Raw genomic sequence first — 22,929 nt, forward strand, 5'->3', positions numbered from 1 at the left:
CAGCAAGGGGACATTGAATTGGGCTTTATGTGATAATTGCTTATGTGCATTTTTAAGATGGTGAAAAAAGCAGCACATTTAAGAATTGCTTTAAATATATGTATTACCTTTGTAAAGTGATAAATATATGTGTAATCTGGTTTTATATAGCATTAAAATAAGGTTTTCCACTCCTGCAATTATATATGATTTAAACTTATGGTTTTATATGATGACTTTATTACTGACATACTGAAATGGTGTTTGAGTGTTATTAGTGATTAATAGCCATTTCTAGGTCTCGTTACACCCTCGGGTACTGTTGATATGAAGTCTGTAGAATTTAAACTTTTTATTTGCATGAACTATTTAGTGTTTGGTTTGCTGAAAATATCTTCTCTTAGACAGTAATAAAATAATCCTACTTGTGAATGTCTTTAAGCTATGGCCCTGTGAGTGAGCAGAGAGCTGTGTTTTGTGGAGTTCAGCAGAGCAGCAGCAGAGGCAGACACCTGTGCCCCTCCATGCTGCATTAGTGCCTAGTGTGGAGACAAAGGACGCTCAGCTCTAGGTTTGCATGCAGAAAAGGCTGGGTGAGGCCTGTCCTTCATCCAGAACATTCTAGGATTCTGTCTTATCTTAGCCTGAACTTTTTCTTGAAAATATGAGTTAACAATGAAGTCAGAGCCCTTGGCTTTATTCACAGATGTTCTCTGTGGTCATCTACACTCCTGGTTATTCAGATGGAACTCACCATTTAAACAGCATGAAATAAATCATCCTAAGAGATACAGCACAAAGTACTTCCTCACACAGCTAAGAGTGTGACATACAGAGAGATCCCTCTTGACAATCTAGATAGTGGAATGCCTGTACATGTACATACACGTTAGGGACAGAGGGAATGTTAACCTAAGTGCACATATGTATACATGCAAGACTGGAGCCCTCTATGGTGGGGTGATGCCATGGAACATGTCAGGACCTAGAAATAGAATTATGATGCTAGCATTTATCATCATGTATTTATTAACTTCAAAATAATTAGTAGTGTTTTTTCTTTTTTTAATGTGGAATCATCTCCTAATGTAATTGCTGTGATTGGTGGTGGTTTTCCTAGTTCTGTGAAGACACGCATGTATATGTACATAATAAAGTACACTAGGGGTTGGAGAGATACCTCTGAGACTAAGAACACTTGCTTCACAAACAGGAGTGTTGGAGTTTGGATTTCAGCACCTGTATTACAAGCTGGGCATCCAGCAGACACCAGTGACTCCAGCACTGTGGAATCTCACCCCCTTCTTCTGGATTCTGTGTGTATATACACATAAATAGTGCTTCAAAAAATACACAGGATTCTGAATTATTGGCATAGCTTAGAGTATTTGTAGCTAATATACATTAAATTCTTCAGTGCTAACTAACACATCCTTGTAAGATGGATGTGGTCTGGTATCAGTTCTTCAGGTGTGATTCTTGTAGGATGATGATGGTCAGGGCCATATGGAGCATGCTAGATCCACGGCTTCGTGTTAGAAGTTCTGTGGATAAGACCCAGCGTCCTGGGCTGTAATAAGAGCTTTCCCCGGATTCTTATTGCACACTGATGTTAAGAGAACTGTTTGTGCTCTTACCTCTTACTCTTTTTTTTTTTGTACTTCTTTTTTTAAAAATTTTTTTTATTCGATATAATTTATTTATTTATTTTTTTTTTAATTTAAATTTTTTTTATTATTCGATATAATTTATTTACATTTCAAATGATTTCCCCTTTTCTAGCCCCCCCACTCCCCGAAAGTCCCGCAAGCCCCCTTCTCTTCCCCTATCCTCCCACCCACCCCTTCCCACTTCCCCGTTCTGGTTTTGCTGAATACTGTTTCTCACTGAGTCTTTCCAGAACCAGGGGCCATTCCTCCTTTCTTCTTGTACCTCATTTGATGTGTGGATTATGTTTTGGGTATTCCAGTTTTCTAGGTTAATATCCACTTATTAGTGAGTGCATACCATGATTCACCTTTTGAGTCTGGGTTACCTCACTTAGTATGATATTCTCTAGCTCCATCCATTTGCCTAAGAATTTCATGAATTCATTGTTTCTAATGGCTGAATAGTACTCCATTGTGTAGATATACCACATTTTTTGCATCCACTCTTCTGTTGAGGGATACCTGGGTTCTTTCCAGCATCTGGCAATTACAAATAGGGCTGCTATGAACATAGTAGAACATGTATCCTTATTACATGGTGGGGAGTCTTCTGGGTATATGCCCAGGAGTGGTATAGCAGGATCTTCTGGAAGTAAGGTGCCCAGTTTTCGGAGGAACCGCCAGACTGATTTCCAGAGTGGTTGTACCAATTTGCAACCCCACCAGCAGTGGAGGAGTGTTCCTCTTTCTCCACACCCTCTGCAACACCTGCTGTCTCCTGAATTTTTAATCTTAGCCATTCTGACTGGTGTAAGATGAAATCTTAGGGTTGTTTTGATTTGCATTTCCCTAATGACTAATGAAGTTGAGCATTTTTTAAGATGCTTCTCCGCCATCCGAAGTTCTTCAGGTGAGAATTCTTTGTTTAACTCTGTACCCCATTTTTTAATAGGGTTGTTTGGTTTTCTGGAGTCTAACTTCTTGAGTTCTTTATATATATTGGATATTAGCCCTCTATCTGATGTAGGATTGGTGAAGATCTTTTCCCAATTTGTTGGTTGCCGATTTGTCCTCTTGATGGTGTCCTTTGCCTTACAGAAACTTTGTAATTTTATGAGGTCCCATTTGTCAATTCTTGCTCTTAGAGCATACGCTATTGGTGTTCTGTTCAGAAACTTTCTCCCTGTACCGATGTCCTCAAGGGTCTTCCCCAGTTTTTTTTCTATTAGCTTCAGAGTGTCTGGCTTTATGTGGAGGTCCTTGATCCATTTGGATTTGAGCTTAGTACAAGGAGACAAGGATGGATCAATTCACATTCTTCTGCATGCTGACCTCCAGTTGAACCAGCACCATTTGTTGAAAAGGCTATCTTTTTTCCATTGGATGTTTTCAGCCTCTTTGTCGAGGATCAAGTGGCCATAGTTGTGTGGGTTCATTTCTGGATCTTCAATCCTGTTCCATTGATCCTCCTGCCTGTCACTGTACCAATACCATGCAGTTTTTAACACTATTGCTCTGTAGTATTGCTTGAGGTCAGGGATACTGATTCCCCCAGATTTCCTTTTGTTGCTGAGAATAGTTTTAGCTATCCTGGGTTTTTTGTTGTTCCAGATGAATTTGATAATTGCTCTTTCTAACTCTGTGAAGAATTGAGTTGGGATTTTGATGGGTATTGCATTGAATCTGTATAGTGCTTTAGGCAAAATGGCCATTTTAACTATATTGATTCTGCCAATCCATGAGCATGGGAGGTTTTCCCATTTTTTGAGGTCTTCTTCCATTTCCTTCTTCAGAGTCTTGAAGTTCTTGTCATACAGATCTTTCACATGTTTGGTAAGAGTCACCCCAAGATACTTTATACTGTTTGTGGCAATTGTGAAGGGGGTCATTTCCCTAATTTCTTTCTCAGCCTGCTTATCCTTTGAGTATAGGAAGGCCACTGATTTGCTTGAGTTGACTTTATAACCTGCCACTTTGCTGAAGTTGTTTATCAGCTGTAGGAGCTCTCTAGTGGAGTTCTTTGGGTCACTTAGGTAGACGATCATGTCGTCTGCAAATAATGATAGTTTGACTTCTTCCTTTCCAATTTGTATCCCTTTGACCTCCTTATGTTGTCGAATTGCCCGAGCTAGTACCTCAAGTACAATATTGAAAAGATAAGGAGAAAGGGGGCAGCCTTGTCTGGTCCCTGATTTCAGTGGGATTGCTTCAAGTTTCTCTCCATTTAGTTTGATGCTGGCTACCGGTTTGCTGTATATTGCTTTTACTATGTTTAGGTATGGGCCTTGAATTCCTGTTCTCTCCAAGACTTTAAGCATGAAGGGATGCTGAATTTTGTCAAATGCTTTTTCAGCATCCAATGAAATGACCATGTGGTTTTGTTCTTTGAGTTTGTTTATGTAGTGGATTGTATTGATGGATTTCCGTATATTGAACCAACCCTGCATTCCTGGGATAAAGCCTACTTGATCATGGTGGATGATCGTTTTGATGTGTTCTTGGATTCGGTTGGCAAGAATTTTATTGAGTATTTTTGCATCGATGTTCATAAGGGAAATTGGTCTGAAGTTCTCTTTCTTTGTTGGATCTTTGTGTGGCTTTGGTATCAGCGTAATTGTGGCTTCGTAGAAGGAATTGGGTAGTGTTCCTTCTGTTTCTATTTTGTGGAATAGTTTGAAGAGTATTGGTGTTAACTCTTCTTTGAAGGTCTGGTAGAATTCTGCACTGAAGCCATCTGGTCCTGTGCTTTTTTTGGTTGGAAGACTTTCTATGACTCCTTCTATTTCTTTAGGCATTATGGGACTGTTTAGATGGTCTAGTTGGTCCTGATTTAATTTTGGTATTTGGTATCTGTCAAGGAAATTGTCCATTTCCTCCAGATTCTCCAGTTGTGTTGAGTATAGGCTCTGTAGTAGGATCTGATGATTTTTTGGATTTCCTCAGTTTCCGTTGTTATATCTCCCTTTTCATTTCTAAGTTTGTTAATTTGGATACTTTCTCTGTGCCCTTTGGTCATTCTGGCTAAGGGTTTATCTATCTTGTTGATTTTCTCAAAGAACCAGCTCCTGGTATTGTTGATTTTTTGTATGGTTCTCTTTGTTTCTACTTGATTGATTTCGGCCCTGAGTTTGATGATTTCCTGCCTTCTACTCCTCCTGGGCGAAATAGCTTCTTTTTGTTCCAGGGCTTTCAGGTGTGTCATTAAGCTGGTAATGTATGCTCTCTCCATTTTCTTTTTGGAGGCACTCAGGGCTATGAGTTTTCCTCTTAGCACTGCTTTCATTGTGTCCCATAGATTTGGGTATGTTGTGTTTTCATTTTCATTGTGTTCTAAAAAGTCTTTAATTTCTTTCTTTATTTCTTCCTTGACCAAGGTATCATTGAGTAGAGTATTGTTCAGTTTCCACGTGTATGTGGGCTTTCTGTTGTTTCTGTTGCTATTGAAGACCACTTTTACTCCATAGTGATCAGATAGGAGGCATGGGATTAGTTCGATCTTCTTATATTTGTTGAGGTCTGTCTTGTGACCAATTATATGGTCGATTTTGGAGAAGGTACCATGAGGTGCTGAGAAAAAGGTATATTCTTTTGTTTTAGGATAGAATGTTCTATATATATCTGTTAAATCTAATTGGTCCAAAGCTTCAATTAGTTTCATTGTGTCCCTGTTTAGTTTCTGTTTTCCTGATCGGTCCATTGAGGAAAGTGCAGTGTTGAAGTCACCCACAATTATTGTGTTAGGTGCAATGTGTGCTTTTAGTTTTAATAAAGTTTCTTTTACAAAAGAGGGTGCCCTTGCATTTGGGGCATAGATGTTCAGGATTGTCAGTTCTTCTTTTTGTATTTTTCCTTTGACCAGCAAGAAGTGTCCCTCAGGGTCTCTTTTGATGACTTTGGGTTGAAAGTCAATTTTATCTGATATTAAAATTGCTACTCCAGCTTGTTTCCTGAGACCATTTGCTTGTAAAATTGTCTTCCAGCCTTTTACTCTAAGGTAGTGTTTGTCTTTGACCCTGAGGTGTGTTTCCTGTAAGCAGCAAAATGTAGGGTCCTGTTTACGTATCCAGTCAGTTAGTCTGTGTCTTTTTATTGGGGCATTAAGTCCATTGATGTTAAGAGATATTAAGGAATAGTGATTGTTACTTCCTATCATTTTTGACGTTATTTTTTAAATTTGAATGCTTAACTTCTTTTGGGTTTGATGAAAGGTTACTATCTTGCTTTTTCCAGGGTGAAGTTTCCCTCCTTGTATTGGTGTTGTCCTCCTATTATCCTTTGTAGGGCTGGCTTTGTGGATAGATATTGGGTAAACTTGGTTTTGTCATGAAATATCTTAGTTTCTCCATCTATGGTGATTGAGAGTTTTGCTGGATATAGTAGTTTTGGTTGGCATTTGTGTTCTCTTAGAGTCTGCATGAGATCTGCCCAGGACCTTCTAGCCTTCATAGTCTCAGGTGAAAAGTCTGCTGTGATTCTGATAGGTCTTCCTTTATATGTTACTTGGCCTTTTTCTCTTACTGCCTTTAGTATTCTTTCTTTGTTTAGAACATTTGGTGTTTTGATTATTATGTGACGGGAAGTATTTCTGTTCTGGTCCAGTCTGTTTGGAGTTCTGTAGGCTTCTTGTATATTCATGGGCATCTCTCTCTTTAGGTTAGGGAAGTTTTCTTCCATAATTTTATTGAAGATATTTGCTGGCCCTTTAAGTTGTAAATCTTCACTCTCCTCTATGCCTATAATCCTTAGGTTTGGTCTTCTCATTGTGTCCTGGATTTCCTGGATATTTTGGGTTACAAGCTTTTTGCATTTTGCATTTTCTTTAACTGTTGAGTCCATGGTTTCTATGGAATCTTCAGCATCTGAGATTCTTTCTTCTATCTCTTGTATTCTGTTGTTGATATTTGTATCTCTGTCCCCTGATTTCTTCCCAAGGCTTTCTATCTCCAAAGTTGTCTCCCTTTGAGTTTTCTTAGTTGTTTCTACTTCTGATTTTAGATCCTGGATGGTTTTGCTTAGCTCCTTCACTTGCATGTTTGTGTTTTCCTGTAATTCTTTAAGAGATTTTTGTGTTTTCTCTTTCATGAGCTCAGCCTGTTGACCAAAGTTCTCCTGTATTTCTTTAAGAGATTTTTGTGTTTCGTCTTTCATGACCTCAGCCTGTTGAGCAAAGTTCTCCTGTATTTCTTTAAGTGTTTTTTGCATTTCCTCCTTGTTGGCTTTTGTATTCTCCTGGATTTCTTTCAATGATTTTTGTGTTTCCCTTGCAAGGGCTTCTAACTTTTGATCCATTGTCTCCTGAATTTCTTTATGTATGACCTTCATGTGTTCCTGTACCAGCATCATGACCAGTGATTTTAAATCCAAATCTTGTTTTACTGGTGTGATGGGGTATCCAGGACATGTTGGTAGAGGAGAATTGGGTTCAGATGTTGCCATATTGCCTTGATTTCTGTTAGTGACGTTTCTGCGTTTGCCTTTTGCCATCTAGATCTCACTGGTGTTAGTTTATCTTGTCAGTGCTGGACTCACCAGCGCAAGCTGCCCCTTCCCAGTTGGCCTCAGGTGCACAGCTTACCTCCTGCACTGCTTGTAGACAGTGTGCTGCTGCCCAGGCTGTTCAGATCCCAAAGCAGGCACCCGAAGGCTCCTGCTGGGGCCCGCTGGATTCACTGGAGCACACTGACTTCTCCCAGCTGGCCGCCCGGAAGCCCAGCTAGCCACTTGCAGGACTTGGAGATGTAATGCTGCCGCCCAGACTGATCTGGATCCTGAAGCGGAGAGAGTAGAGCTAAGGGCTTCTGCCTGAGGCCTTGCCCCAGATTGTGTCTGTGGAGCAGATGGAGCCCGTGTGCACTCCCAGGGAGTGCCGACGGTGTATGCTACTGTGACCTCCCCTGTGTTCCGCTCACTCCGCTGGGCAGCCGATCTGCCAACCGGGCTGTCGCACACAAGGTTAGCCTGGCCGCCCAGTCCCTGAGTCCAGGCAAAAGCCTGGGAGGCCAAGGTCCGAGCAAAGTTCCCCTAAGGCTTTGACTGTTAATTGGGTTTGCCAGGTGACTAGGATGGCGGGCGTGTGCGCCCGCGCTCCCTGAAAGCGCCGGGAGAGTCTGCTTTGCTAACAATCACCTGGGCGGGTTAACTCACAGATGGCCCACCAAGCCGCCCAGTTCTTGGGGTCAGTCCTGTGCCTTTTGGGGCCTGGACCCCCCCTTTGTTAGCCTTAGGCTATGCCCGTTACAGGTCTGCCCGCCTGAGCTCTCTGTCGTCCTGCAGGCAAAATGGCGGCGGCGCGCTCGCAGGCCTGGGCAAAAAACCTCCTGGTTGGGTTGGCACCCCGATGGCCCCCCCGACCCGCCCAGGGCCTGGGTGCAGGCCAACGCCCGTCGGGCTCAGACCACCGCGGTGTTGGCCTCGGATTATGTTTGTGTACCTTAGTCTGTCCGATTCCTGGAGTACGGAACCAAGATGGATGCTCCTCTCCTGACTGGTGGGAGGCTGAGTTCTGAAGTGGCCTCCGTGCAGGAAAGGCGCCGCACAACTGCAGCTGCTTGCTGTCCGGCTGGTCAGCGAAGGTCAGTGGTCGTGGGCGCAGGGCCTAACTGGTCCCTGTGATGCCTTGGTTCCACTGCTGATGGCCCTTCAGCTGGAGCAGCCACTGCTGCCGCTGCTGCCGCTGCCGCCGCCTCCGCCGCCGCCTACTCGATATAATTTATTTACATTTCAAATGATTTCCCCTTTTCTAGCCCCCCACTCCCCGAAAGTCCCGTAAGCCCCCTTCTCTTCCCCTGTCCTCCCACCCACCCCTTCCCACTTCCCCGTTCTGGTTTTGCGGAGTACTGTTTCACTGAGTCTTTCCAGAACCAGGGGCCACTCCTCCTTTCTTCTTGTACCTCATTTGATGTGTGGATTATGTTTTGGGTATTCCAGTTTTCTAGGTTAATATCCACTTATTAGTGAGTGCATACCATGATTCACCTTTTGAGTCTGGGTTACCTCACTTAGTATGATGTTCTCTAGCTCCATCCATTTGCCTAAGAATTTCATGAATTCATTGTTTCTAATGGCTGAATAGTACTCCATTGTGTAGATATACCACATTTTTTGCATCCACTCTTCTGTTGAGGGATACCTGGGTTCTTTCCAGCATCTGGCAATTATAAATAGGGCTGCTATGAACATAGTAGAGCATGTATCCTTATTACATGGTGGGGAATCCTCTGGGTATATTCCCAGGAGTGGTATAGCAGGATCTTCTGGAAGTGAGGTGCCCAGTTTTCGGAGGAACCGCCAGACTGATTTCCAGAGTGGTTGTACCAATTTGCAACCCCACCAGCAGTGGAGGAGTGTTCCTCTTTCTCCACACTCTCTCCAACACCTGCTGTCTCCTGAATTTTTAATCTTAGCCATTCTGACTGGTGTAAGATGAAATTTCAGGGTTGTTTTGATTTGCATTTCCCTAATGACTAATGAAGTTGAGCATTTTTTAAGATGCTTCTCTGCCATCCGAAGTTCTTCAGGTGAGAATTCTTTGTTTAACTCTGTACCCCATTTTTTAATAGGGTTGTTGGGTTTTCTGGAGTCTAACTTCTTGAGTTCTTTATATATATTGGATATTAGCCCTCTATCTCTTGTAGGATTGGTGAAGATCTTTTCCCAATTTGTTGGTTGCCGATTTCTCCTCTTGATGGTGTCCTTTGCCTTACAGAAACTTTGTAATTTTATGAGGTCCCATTTGTCAATTCTTGCTCTTAGAGCATACGCTATTGGTGTTCTGTTCAGAAATCTTCTCCCTGTACCGATGTCCTCAAGGGTCTTCCCCAGTTTCTTTTCTATTAGCTTCAGAGTGTCTGGCTTTATGTGAAGGTCCTTGATCCATTTGGATTTGAGCTTAGTACAAGGAGACAAGGATGGATCAATTCACATTCTTCTGCATGCTGACCTCCAGTTGAACCAGCACCATTTGTTGAAAAGGCTATCTTTTCTCCATTGGATGTTTTCAGCCTCTTTGTCGAGGATCAAGTGGCCATAGGTGTGTGGGTTCATTCTGGATCTTCAATCCTGTTCCATTGATCCTCCTGCCTGTCACTGTACCAATATCATGCAGTTTTTAACACTATTGCTCTGTAGTATTGCTTGAGGTCAGGGATACTGATTCCCCCAGACTTTCTTTTGTTGCTGAGAATAGTTTTAGCTATCCTGGGTTTTTTGTTGTTCCAGATGAATTTGATAATTGCTCTTTCTTACCCTGTGAAGAATTGAGTTGGGATTTTGATGGGTATTGCATTGAATCTGTATATTGCTTTTGGCAAAATGGCCATTTTAACTATATTGATTCTACCGATCCATGAGCATGGGAGTTTTTTCCATTTTTTGAGGTCTTCTTCTATTTCCTTCTTCAAAGTCTTGAAGTTCTTGTCATACAGATCTTTCACATGTTTGGTAAGAGTCACCTCAAGATACTTTATACTGTTTGTGGCTATTGTGAAGGGGGTCATTTCCCTAATTTCTTTCTCAGCCTGCTTGTCCTTTGTGTATAGGAAGGCCACTGATTTGCTTGAGTTGATTTTATAACCTGCCACTTTGCTGAAGTTGTTTATCAGCTGTAGGAGTTCTCTAGTGGAGTTTTTTGGGTCACTTAGGTAGACTATCATATCGTCTGCAATTAATGATAGTTTGACTTCTTCCTTTCCAATTTGTATCCCTTTGACCTCCTTATGTTGTCGAATTGCCCGAGCTAGTACCTCAAGTACAATATTGAAAAGATAAGGAGAGAGGGGGCAGCCCTGTCTGGTCCCTGATTTCAGTGGCTCTTAGTCTTGTCATTCTCACCTCTCTCTTGGCCCTCTTGGGCTCTCCTCCCCTCCCCCCTCTCTCCATGTGGTCATGGCTGGCCTCCACTTCTCCTCCCCCCCCCCCCTGCTTTTCTTTGCCTCCACTACCCCACTTAACTCCCACCCTCTGTCCTAAATAAACTCTATTCTGTACAAAAAAAAAGGAGAGAACTGCTTGCCAAATCCTTAAGAAGTTAATAAAGTTTTGTATTAATGCTATGCTTTGCAATATATTTTAGTTGTCTTAGTATTTGTACACATTTATTGGGCAGCTCTGACATCTCAATAGATGTATTCAATGTGTTATGCTCAGACCTTGGTAATTGGCATGTCTGTCACCTATCATGTGTTAACTTTAAATTAACTTGTACAAACATCTGTTTATATGTTTTATTGGGATTGAAAATTCTCTTAATTTGAATCATCAGAAATAAATTTATTTTTAATATTGCTTGTGTTCTTAAGATGTCTGATGTTATATAATTCATAATACTTTTTTCTGAGTGGGTGTGTGGCTCTCAACTTTGTCTTACTGGGTCGTCAGAGTGAGTGATATCTTCTACCAGTCCTGTAAGGATATGCTTTGGTGTGGTGCCTCCTGGGGAAAATGCAAAGCAACGATTGTTCTGGTCTTCGGAGCTTCAACATGGACCCAAATAAGTGTATGGAATGATCTACTAAACCCTTTATATCCAGGTTGGATATAAAGTCATAGTAATTAGTATTTTGAAGCACTTTGGCAGATATGACAGAAATTAGAATTTTTACTTTGGTCATCTAAGTATATGCTTTTAAATATACTTATACAACAGCACTTGTACAAGAAGGGCATTTGTGTGACACACTTAGGTCAGCATATGAGGCTGTTCTTCAGTTTAGCCCATAGTGGGGAAGGTAGGTTGATTTTTGTGGATGTCAGCATGGTCGCTGATGGTGACAGAGTCATCCCAGTGCAGTGGGGCTGAGAGTCGGCCCTCCTAGGCCCACATTTGTTACGTCACTGTGCTTCCATTTGCTATCAGACTTCTCAGCCATAGTCTTCTAACAGTCATACTTCTGAAAACGCACTTGTGGATTTTAGTAAATACATAGTATTGATGGATTTTACTGAAAAAGTTTACTTCTCATTTGAAGTTAGTATGTGATAATTAATTCATAGTTATAGCAACTCACATATTTAAGTTCTCTTTTCATAAGTTATGGCTGACAAACTAGAATGGTGACTGAATCATCAGGTGTTTCTCCCACATTGGCTATTGATCATAATGGGAAATCCCATTTTGTTGGTCTTCAGTGCCAGGTTAAATTGTTACCTAAACGGAATACTGAGCATGAACAACTAGTTTGCTGCAGAGAGCTTCCTATAGCATGAAGGTATGGGGAGGAACCAGTATCTGTATACAGTCCTCCACACCAATTCCTCAATTTACTCAGAATTACGTCCCACATTCTCTTCCTAGAGCGGCAGAACACACTTGTGCTGCTGTCCCAACTCTAGGTTGTGCTGCTTAGGATTCCTCTCTCCTCTTGTTTTATTTTCTTTGTGTTTTTTGGTTTTGGTTTTTTTGAGACAGGGTTCTCTGTGTAGCCCTGGTTGTCCTGGAACTCACTCTGTAGACCAGGCTGGCCTCGAACTCAGAAATCCGCTTGCCTCTGCTTCCCAAGTGCTGGGATTACAGGCGTGCGCCACCACCACCCGGCTCCTCTTGTCGTTTTAAGGGTCTCCTGTCTCTTCTTTGCTGGCTTTCCACTATGTGACTGGTTTCTGCCAGGATGCATGAATACACATTGTTATCAAAGAAAGGGGGGTCCAGCTGACTGCTCTCTCTGCCTTCATCATGTACAGCCTTGCTTAGTTTATTTGCTTGGGCCAGTGCTCCTGCCCAGTGCTCATCCCGCAGCTTCTCTGTCTGCCTCTCTCCCTGGCCCTGCTGCTCTTTCCGTGGCTTTATGCCTGTAACTGTGCCTGTCATTCTGTGCCCATCACCTTGTGTAGCAGGCAGCACTTGGGAATTTTCTTTGATTTTTCTTTTTTGAAATTTTCTATATTCTTTGTTTTCATTACAAATGATTTCCCCTTTCCCGGTTCCCCCCTCCCCATAAGTCCCATAAACCCTCTTCCCTCTGCCTGTTCCCCAATCAACCCCCTCCCACTTCTCTGTCCTGGTAATCCCCTACATTGCTGCATCAAGCCTTTCCAGGACCAGGGTCCTCTCCTTCTTCTTGGGAATCACTTGATATGTGCATTATGTCTTGGGTATTCAGAGTTTCTGAGCTAATATCCACTTATCAGTGACTGTATTCCATGTGTGTTCTTTTGTGATTGGGTTACCTCACTTAGGATGATATTTTCCAGTTCCCACCATTTGCCTAAGAATTTCATGAATTCATTGTTTTTAATTGCCGAGTAGTATTCCATTGTATATATATGCCACATTTTCTGTATCCATTCCTCCACTGAGGGGCATCTGGGTTCTTTCCAGCTTCTGGCTATTATAATAAATAAGGCTGCTGTGAACATAGTGGAGCATATGTCCTTATTGCATGCTGGGGAATCCTCTGGGTATATGTCCAGGAGAGGTATAGCAGGGTCCTCTGGAAGTGTCATGTCTAGGTGTATTTATTCATTTATATCTCAAATGTTGACCCACTTCCCAGTCCCCTGTTGTAGAGTTCCTCCCCCATTTCTCCTCCTCTTTGCCTCTAAAAGCGCATCCCCACCCTAGTATTACCCAAACCCTGGTTTGCCCAGTCTCTGTAGGATTAGGCTTATCCTCTCCCACTGAGGCCAGACAAGGCAGCCCTCTGCTGCATATGTTTTGGGGGCCTTGGACTACCCAATGTATGGTCTTTGTTTGGTGGCTCAGTCACTAGGAGTTCTCGGGGTCCATGTTAGTTGACACTGTTGGCCTTCCTACGGGTTGCGATTCTCTTCCATTCCTTTAGTTCTTCCCCTAACTTTTTCATAGGGGTCCCCACCTCCGTCCAATGCTTGGTCTGTGGGTGTCTGCGTTTGTTTCAGTCAGCTGCTGGACAGAGCCTTTCAGAGGCTAGGCTCCTGTCTGCAAGTACAACATAGTATGATTAATAGTATGAGGGATTGGTTGCCTGCTGATGGGATGGGTCTCAAAATGGGGTGGTCACTGGTTGACCATTCCTTCAGTCTCTGCTCCATCTCTGTCTCTGTTTCTTTTAGACAGGACCAATTTTGGGTCAAAAGTTTTGTAGTTGTGTTGGTGTCTCCATCTCTCTTCTTGGGTCCTGTCTGGCTACTGGGGGTGGTCTTCAAACTGGAAAAGAAGAAGTCATAGTATCACTATTTCAGATGATTTGATAATATACATAAGTGATGGAAAAATTATATCAGAGAACTCCTTGAACTGATAAACATCATCAGCAAAGTGGCTAGATACAAAATTAACTCAAAATAATCAGTAGCCTTTATATAAGTGATAAAAGGGCTGAGATACAAGCTAGGGAAACAGTACGCTTCACAATATCCACAAATAACATAAAATACCTAGGTGTAATTCTAACTAAGCAAGTGAAAGACCAATATGACAAGAACTTCAAGTCCCTGAAGAAAGAAATTTAGGAAGATATCAGAAGATGGAAATATCTCCCTTGTTTGTGTATTGGCAGTTTTAGCGTAGTAAAAATGGCCATTTTACCCAAAGTAATTGACAGATGCAACACAATCTCCATCAAACTTCCAACACAATTCTTCACGGATCTTAAAAGGACAAGTTTCAAATTCATATAGAAAAGCAAAAAACCCAGAATAGCCAAAACGATTCTGAACAGTAACAGAACTTTAGGAGGAATCACCATCCTTGACCTAAAGCTGTGCTACAGAGAAATAATAATAAAACTGTATAGTATTGGTGCAGAGACAGACAGGTCAACCAGTGGGATAGGATCGAAGGCACAGAGGTAAAGCCACATACCTACGGACACTTGATTTTTGACAAAGAAGCCAAAACCACAGTGGAAGGAGAGAACATCTTCAACAGTTGGTGCTAGTCTAACTGGACATCTGCATGTAGAATAATGTAAATAGATCCATATTATCACCTGGCACAAAACTCAAGTCCAAATGGATCAGGATTAATGACCCCAATATAAAGCCACACACATACTTCTATCTAATAGAAGAGAAAGTGGGAAACAGCCTTGAATGCATTGGCACTGGCTGGCATGGCACAGGCACTAAGGTCGAGAATTAATAAATGGGACCTCATGAATCTGAAAAGCTTTAATAAGGCAAAGGACACTGTCAATAGGACAAAACAGCAGCCTACAGATTGGAGAAAGATCTTCACTTAGCCTTCCTGTGAAAGAGGGCTAATTCCAGAATATCTAAAGAACTCAAGGGATTCTGTTTTCTTTATTTATGTCTAAGGATATGCCATGTCCCTATGCCCAAGCATGGCAGCTGCTCTGTTCTCTCTAGATGTTCTTTCTTCTTTAGATGCTGCCACTTCTCTTGCCAATCCAGCCCCACCCCTTCCTACTTTTTTCCTGCTATATTATATTCTTTTTAAAATTTTTATTTTATTTATTTATATTCCACAAGTTGCCCCCGTCCTAATTCCACCTCCCCAAGTTCATCATCCTCCCCCCCCACAACTCCCCTTCCTCTGAGAGGGTGCTCTCCCACCTAGCCAGCATCCTTCTCTGGGGTATCCAGTTTCCACAGGATTAAGTGCTTCCTCTCCCAGTGAGGCCAGATAAGCCCGTCCTCCTACCCATGTGCTCTGGCCTGGGACTATGTTCCTTAGTTAGTGGGTTAGTCTCTGGAGGCTCCCATGGGGTCTTGGTTAGTTAACACTATTGTGCCTATGGGGTTTTAATCTCCCTCGGCTCCTTCAGTCCTTCTCCTACAGGTTCCCGACCTCAATCTAATGGTTGGTTGTAAGTATTTGCATCTGTCTCAGGCAACTGCTGGTTGAGCCTCTCACAGGACAGCCATGCCAGTCTCCTGTCTAGAAGCACAGCATGACATTAATAGTGTCTGGGCTTTGGTGTTCGCACTTGGGATAGATCCCAAGATGGGTCAGTCACTTGGTGGCCTTTCTTTTAGTCTTTGCTCCATTTTTGGCCCTGCATTTCCTTTAGACAGGAACAATTCTGGGCCAAAAACTTTGAAGATGAGTGGGTGGTTCCCTGCCTCAACTGGGGACCATGTCTATTTACTGGAGGTGTTCTGTTCAGTTTCCATCTTCCCACTGTTGGGCATTTTGACTGATGTCATTACCATTGAGTCCTGTTAGCCTCTCCCATCCCAGGTCTCTGAGATTTTCTAGAGCTTCCTCCAGGCCCCCAACCCACACCGCTGCTGCATATTTCCCCCTGACCCTCTGGGCTTCTCTCTTGGATTTGTTAGAAGCATTTTTTGAATTTATCATGTGAGGGAATCTTCAAATTGAGTCGAATTGTCCTATACTAATCTTGCTTAAAAGAATGCTTTGCAAAAAACCTAGACAGTTTTTGACATTTTGTCCAAGAATTCTATGGAGAATCATAATGGGTTTTTGAATGAAATAGGTAGACCTTAGTTAGATGGGCCACAAAGATATTTATTATTGGGAAGAATTTGAGGGTAAGTTCTCATTTACTCTCAGCCAACAACACTCCAGTCTTAATTAGCTAACTGTATAATGAGACTAAGAAGTTCTCAAGGTTGACTCCACTCTCCTTATACATATACTTCATTCTACAACACAAATGACTCAAGCATGAAAAAAGCTATAAGAAAAGAGCTAGAGAAATGGCTCAGCAGTTAGGAGCCCTGGCTGTTCTTGTAGAGGATCCCAGTTTGGTTCCCAGCACTTACTGGGTGGCTTTCGACTGTCTGTAATTCCAGTTTCAGGAAATTCATTGCTTTCTGCTAATCTCCTTGGCCACCAAGCACACATGTAGTGCACATACATACATGCAGGTAAAACATTTATATACATAAAGTAAAAATAAAAATAAATTAGTCCTCAAACAAAATACAAAGATACTATATTCTATTTTTTCCAGAAGTATACAGTGTCTGAGTTGTGGTTTTCTAAATCCTTATTTATAAAGAAACTATAAGTTTAATAATTTAATTCATCTTTGACTTCCTCAGAATTAGAGAGATTTTATTTATTTATGGAAATTAGGAATGTTTTTTAATCCTTTTGTTTTGGTAGTTTCGTGTAATCCACACTAATATATTCAGGTATTTGAATTTTTTCATTAAGGGCTAGAAAATATGAAATGTTGTATCAGAGAGTTTGTCTTATTTCCTATTTCAAAAATTATAATTTAAGAACATTGTGCTCATATACAAACTACTTTATGGCTATCTACAAGACTACTGATTTAAACAAAATCTGTGTACTTATGCTGTGATTTTGTGGGAATGAAGTTCCGTGTCCCCCCCCCTCCCCCCGCCCCTGCCACCCCCCCCTCCCCCGTCAGCAACAGTGTTTCTAGGTAGGGTGTGGTATCTCCCTGGACTGTGGCTGTGGGGAGAACAGCACGTGTCCCCCATCTCCACCACAGCCCCACCAACAGTTCTCATCCCTTCACCCACAAAATCAGCATAAAATCAGCCCTGACAGATCAGGTTGAGGATCTGAAGTTACCCTCAGGGAAGAGAAAGCTCACGCTTTGTTTGAAGTAGCAAAATTGGATTATTTTTCTCAGGTCTTTTGTTCCTTTGTAGTACTCTGAAAAGTTGCTACAAATCTGTAGCTGGACTCTAACCACGTAAGCAGTAACTAAATTAGTCCAGTTGTGGATGCACAGGACTCTAATTCTGTGTTGCATGCCTGCTAAAGGATGAGATTATGTTAATGAAAATAAATAGGATACTTTCCACTAGATGTTTAATCCAATAAACCTTTCCATATAATCATTTGTCTCACTTCTGTGAAGGTATACTGTATAGAAAAACAGCAATGGATGAACAAGGGGTGGGTGTGAGAAAGGCCAGGCAGCTAAAGCCCCCTTAGCCGTCTCAGTGACGTGCATGCCTTTGAATTAGCCGTGGGCGAAGAGGGAGTCTGAGTCTGCGCTGAAGCCAGCCGGGCGGTGCTCGGTGACGAGCCCGCTTTTCCTTGATGATCTGTTTTATTACCACCGATTGACTGTCATACTTTATTCATGAAAAGTCTCCTGCATACTTTTGTTTTAAGATATCCAAACATTGACAGCCTTCAGATTTGGTAAAAGTGCTACATAAACCTATACAATTTGGGAACTTAATTATCTATAGAATCTGCAAGACAATTCTGCCTGAGGGTCTTCAGTTGCTCTTGGATGTTTTCACAGGAACTTCAGGAATGTAAACATTTGTTTTATATGGATGAGGACGCATGATTGATGTTTGTCTTTGCAAATTTTTCACAAATTTCTGCTATGTTGTTTTATACTAGATGTTGTATATGGCTTGTTTACATTGATTTATGTGGAAAATTTTAATTACTTAGTTATTAATTTAAATTTTTTGTGGAAAGTATGGTTTGTTTGTTTGAAAGTTAAAATCTTAGAAAAACAACTTCATTCAACTTACAAGTGAAAGTATTGTATTAGTGAATGTTTAAAAGTCTTGATAGCTGCTTTATAGATTTTAGAATTAGCGGTTTTGAAATTCTGCATGCTGCTTTTTATTTTTAAAAATATACTGTGACTTTCGGGGAGTGGGGGTCCAGAAAAGGGGAAATCATTTGAAATGTAAATAAATGTATCAATAAATTAAAAAAAATATACTGTGAAATGGTGGAAACTGTGAAATAGATCTGTAGGTGTCCACTGACTGGATACAGAGCCGAGACAGTCTTTGGGCCGCCAAGTTCTTTATTTGGAGTGGAATTTAGATTTTGTCAGACTGGCAGCCTTTTCCAGAAATGTTATTAATCTATGTCAGTGACCTTTTAAAATCTCATTTGAAAAGTTTAGCTTTATTATTTTTTTTGGTCAGAATTAAGAATATGGTATTTATTAGTACTAATTAAAGCCAACAATATTATCCTTTGCCACCTTTAAAACGGGGACTTCAGAAATTTAAAAATAAAAACTTGTATGAATAAAGCTGTTGATTTTTTATTCTATGTCTAGAACTTAATATACATATAAATTATATTTTATTTCTTAAAATATATTGCAAAATCAAATTTATTTTTTAAAAAAATTGTCTTAAGTCTGCCTTGTAGCTTATGTATGATGTAAATATTACTTTAGAGTTTAAATATGAGAGTTTAAAACTGATAAAGAGCTGATCAGACATTCTTAATTGGAATGTAAATGGAATTTTTGGGCAGTTTGTTTTGGTTTAGTCTTTGGGGCTATGTTCATCATCATCATCATCATCATCATTTTACTACTTTTATAATTTTATTTTAAATCCAGTATGATGTTCTAATAAGTAGTTATATTGAAAATGTATTGTTCAGAACCTTAATATCTGAGTCATACAAGTAAATCGCTTACTAAAAGGAATGGATTTTAATAATTTGATTAAGTTGTAAATTTTATTTGACTCTATTTCTAAGATTATTTAAACCCAAATGTCAAAATATTTCATTTTGTAAAAAAGAGAAATGAATTACAGTTGTGTTTAAAAAAATCAGAATTAATCATTATAAGAATAATAGCAAAATTGTTGCCTTTAACATTTTCCAACTTTTCTTAATAATGTATGTCGATTGTTTGCAGATCCTGTGGTATTGTGGAAATTCCCAGAGGACTTTGGAGACCAGGTTGGAAACATAATATCATAATTTGAAATATGACATTATTAGTATGAAGTACTGATACTCTATATGAATAGCTGCAATTATTTTTTCTTGATCAACTTTGAGACAGAAATTGTGTCTCAAATATACAGAAGAGTTTTTAGAAGTGACCAAACGGGTATTAACTTTGTAAACGAGGCTGGCCTTGAATTCACACAGATCCCGCTTTGCCTGTCTCCAGTGTGCTGGACCTAAAGCTGCGCATGCCACACAGAGCATCCTCATGATCTGTAAAATTTATTAGTGCTTGTTCATCATGTAGGACACTAGGTTTCATTATGGCATTTCAAATCTCTGTGAATATGCTTTGATCGTCTTCAGTCCCCTGCTGCCATAGCCTGCTTCCCACATCCTCTATTCCCAGGCTGCTCCTCCTAAGACTCCTTCTATGTTCCTATGTTATTTCTGTTGTCTTTAATTACTACTGTTAGTATATACATACATGTAAACATAAACTTACTGAGTCAAGTTAGTGTTCAAATGTATGTTTTAGGGTTGACCACTTGGGATTGGAGAACAGATCAAGGGGCTCATCCCTGGGGAAGTTTGATTTTCTCTCTCATAGAGGTCAGTAGTTGCCTGTAGCTCTTAATCCAGTGGTGGGCTTTAGGAGAGTCCAGTCACCCACGCTGGCTTGCAGCCTTCACTTTCCTGGGCCATGTCTTATTTGTCTACCATATTGCTGAGGTTGCTCCTTAGTCTTAAAGCCCAGCTTGGAAGTTAGTTCTTCTAAGGCTTCCGTGAGCTTCTACAGGAACTTGTGTATGATCTGTAGCTCCTTTAGATACCCCAGTCTTCCCTGTTTCCCACCTCACTGTCTCATTTTTTCCCTGCTTTCCACATGCTACTGTGGCTGGCACATAATAAAGTGTGAATAAATGTTTGGGTTGCTGAGTGAGTGTCAGATTAAAGGAAGTTGAGTAAACTCATAATTTATCTTGACCACAGTGGGAAAATCCAGTGACTAATGTAGGAAGGCTAGTCCAGGAACTCTGTGTAAGCTTCAGCTTAGAAAGGTATCAGGGCCTATGGTAAATACGGCAGAGTTTCATTAGAGTGTGAATGAACGATGTAGCTTCTTGAGGAGATTGCAGCTTGAAGGTTAGCGTGCTCATCACTGGCTCGTGACAAGTTCCTGACAGGCTCCTCCTCCTGCCCTTAATTTCTGTTACTCTTAGAAATGCTGTTGAAAAAGGGCACACACCAGAGTCACTGTTACTGTCAATAAGTTAATAACATGCTGTTCATTAGCAAATCCTGTAGGAAGGATCTGGAAAGTTTAATTATGTTAAGTGTATCATAGGAAAAGAAATACTTCTTCGTGTTTGCACATCGGCTGCTAGGTGCCCGGCAGACTCTGGTACTTCACAGTCTTTTATGTTCAATCAAGTGCAGCTGCCGTACCGCGCGGTTTAGAAGGAGGGCTTTTTAAACACGTGACCATTGATTGTTGTAGTTATTCATTCATCTTTCTCTCCCTGTTTGATTTAAAAGGGATTTGGATAATGCAAAGATTTTCATTGATTTAAGCGGAGCAGCATTGCTACCTGGGTATTTTATAATTATTTATGAAGATTTAAATTATTCAGAAATTTATTGTTTCTAGCGTTAGAAAAATAATCAAGAACAGTTATGGACTATTAAATTAATGTTTAAAACTTTGGGTGCTTTAAAATAAATCAATTTTTGATATAAAAGGAAAGTTTATTTCACTATGCTTATGAGAATGTATATGCATACACATGCATATGTTTCTGTGTATACATATGACGAATTTGTTAAATTTTTAAGGATATAGGATTTGTAATGAGAATAGGTAGATATAAAAGGTTTTAATTGTATTTACATGCTTACTTTCTTTCATATTCAAAATATTTTGAAACTATTTTGGTAACCTTAAAATGTCAGTTCTGTCTTGTCAGTATGCTGTTGGTAGGAGTATACAGTCTTATGTTCTTCTTGTGTTGCCATGTCTCAAGAAGAGAGCCAGATTGTCAACTCTTATAAGGAGATTTATTTCCTCTGCCAGTAAAATGTTAGAGAATTTAATATAAATTATGGAACACTCTTATTTTACTATACACGTTTTATTTTGAATTGTTGAAATTAAAATTTTCATTGACAACTATAGGAAGCTAATATGGAAAGAATGATATTTTCTATATTTGGTTTTATGGATTAGGTTTTGAATTGCACTTTCATAAATTTGCAGTGAAAAAGTATTTAAGAAACGTTTGATATGATGTATGTGGAGCCCTGCAAAAATGACAGAGCCACTCTGCTGAAGGGTGCACAGTTAGTGAGCCTCTGAGAGGGAGGGGTTTATATTTACTTTTATGTCAGTGAAATTATTATATTCTAACTCTACAAATGATTTAGTTCAGATAGGAAGGCCTCACTGTGCCCTGCAGCCTATTGAAATAAAGTCATCCATGATGCAGGTGGGAATAAATACAAGTTTCTTACAGAAACAATTTTGTCAGCAAAAGTGAAGTTGGGCTTTAGTTGAACGTGTGCGAGATGCAGAGTGGGCAATGACTTTCCAGAGTCATGGAATCTCCCAGACAGATCGAGCAGTGTGCAGTCCTAGGTGGACGCTTTGCTTAGTTTGTTCAGAACTCTACATCTACGTTTTCAGTTAAAAAAAAGGTGAAGATGGTTGAATATGAAAAGATGGAAACATAGTTAGATACCTAGATGTTCTTGATGGAAATAATGACTCTTCAACTTGACATAATGACACTTCCTGGTTCACATGGACTGTCTACTGTATAGTCGAGCCTGGATGCTCTTCAGGTTTAGGGTGAACTGGGAAAGTTGAGTCCCCGCTAACTGGTTTCACCCTTCTGTATCTGATGATTGCTTGTTCCTTTCTCAGTGCACACGTAGTAGATAAGCTTTTGAAAAGAATAAGGTTGCTCATTGGTATTTAAAGTTTCTGCCTGACATGCATTTGGGGAGAGCAGGTGATGTGAAGATACTTTACTATTAAAAAAATTAGATTTAAAAATATTCTCCATCAGCGAAAGCTACTGAACGTGGTCAACATATGGTCCCAGCTAGCCTCATGCCCACCAGCTCTTTTGTTATCTTGTTATTGTTCCAGGGCTCAATGACAGTTGTAAGCCGTAGTTGGGGATACCAGGGACAGTTGTAAGCCGTAGCTGGGGATACGGGGGTTAGTCCTCCCTGGGGAGAAGAGGAGGAAACTGCAGTGTGGATTATGGAAATATGGATTGATCTCAAAAGAAACCTCCTTTTAAAGAAAGGGACTCACTCAAAGAAAAGCTCAGAGAAACTAGTGAAAAGATGATGGAATATGATGTAAAAATGATCACTTGAAATCTTCCTTTCATTCCCAGCTGCTGCATTTTGGAGAAAAGAAACACATTTGTATATTAAGGGAGAACTAAAAGATCCAGATGAATAGCATTATTTATTAGGTATATTTTCATGTTGATTCAGATAAATTATGTGCATTTTAATAGATTTTACATATGCCAGACATTCTAAATCTTGAAAAGTATAATGTTAGGATGTTTAATGTGAACATTTTAAGGAGAATACTAATTTTGGCCCCTTTTATAAAAATGTATTTGCAAAAATCAGCTTCTAGGTTCTTATATAATTAATATATTGACTTTTTTAACTGCTTGTACTAGTAAATATTTTATTTAAAATGTGAATTGTTTTCATTCT

General features: G+C 40.3%; 1 protein-coding gene across 2 annotated transcripts in view; it reads left to right on the forward strand.

The window, feature by feature from the left end:
• Positions 1-22,929, forward strand: part of Dennd1b (DENN domain containing 1B) — a 209,744-nt gene that overhangs the window by 48,119 nt on the left and 138,696 nt on the right. For both annotated transcript variants that reach the window (XM_052199824.1, XM_052199825.1), the window contains exon 3: positions 19,151-19,194. In XM_052199824.1, the coding sequence (XP_052055784.1) occupies positions 19,151-19,194 (44 nt within the window). The remainder of the gene's footprint in view (positions 1-19,150; positions 19,195-22,929) is intronic.

This window comes from Apodemus sylvaticus, chromosome 12 (genome assembly GCF_947179515.1).
Source record: "Apodemus sylvaticus chromosome 12, mApoSyl1.1, whole genome shotgun sequence".
Classification (NCBI taxonomy): domain Eukaryota; kingdom Metazoa; phylum Chordata; class Mammalia; order Rodentia; family Muridae; genus Apodemus; species Apodemus sylvaticus.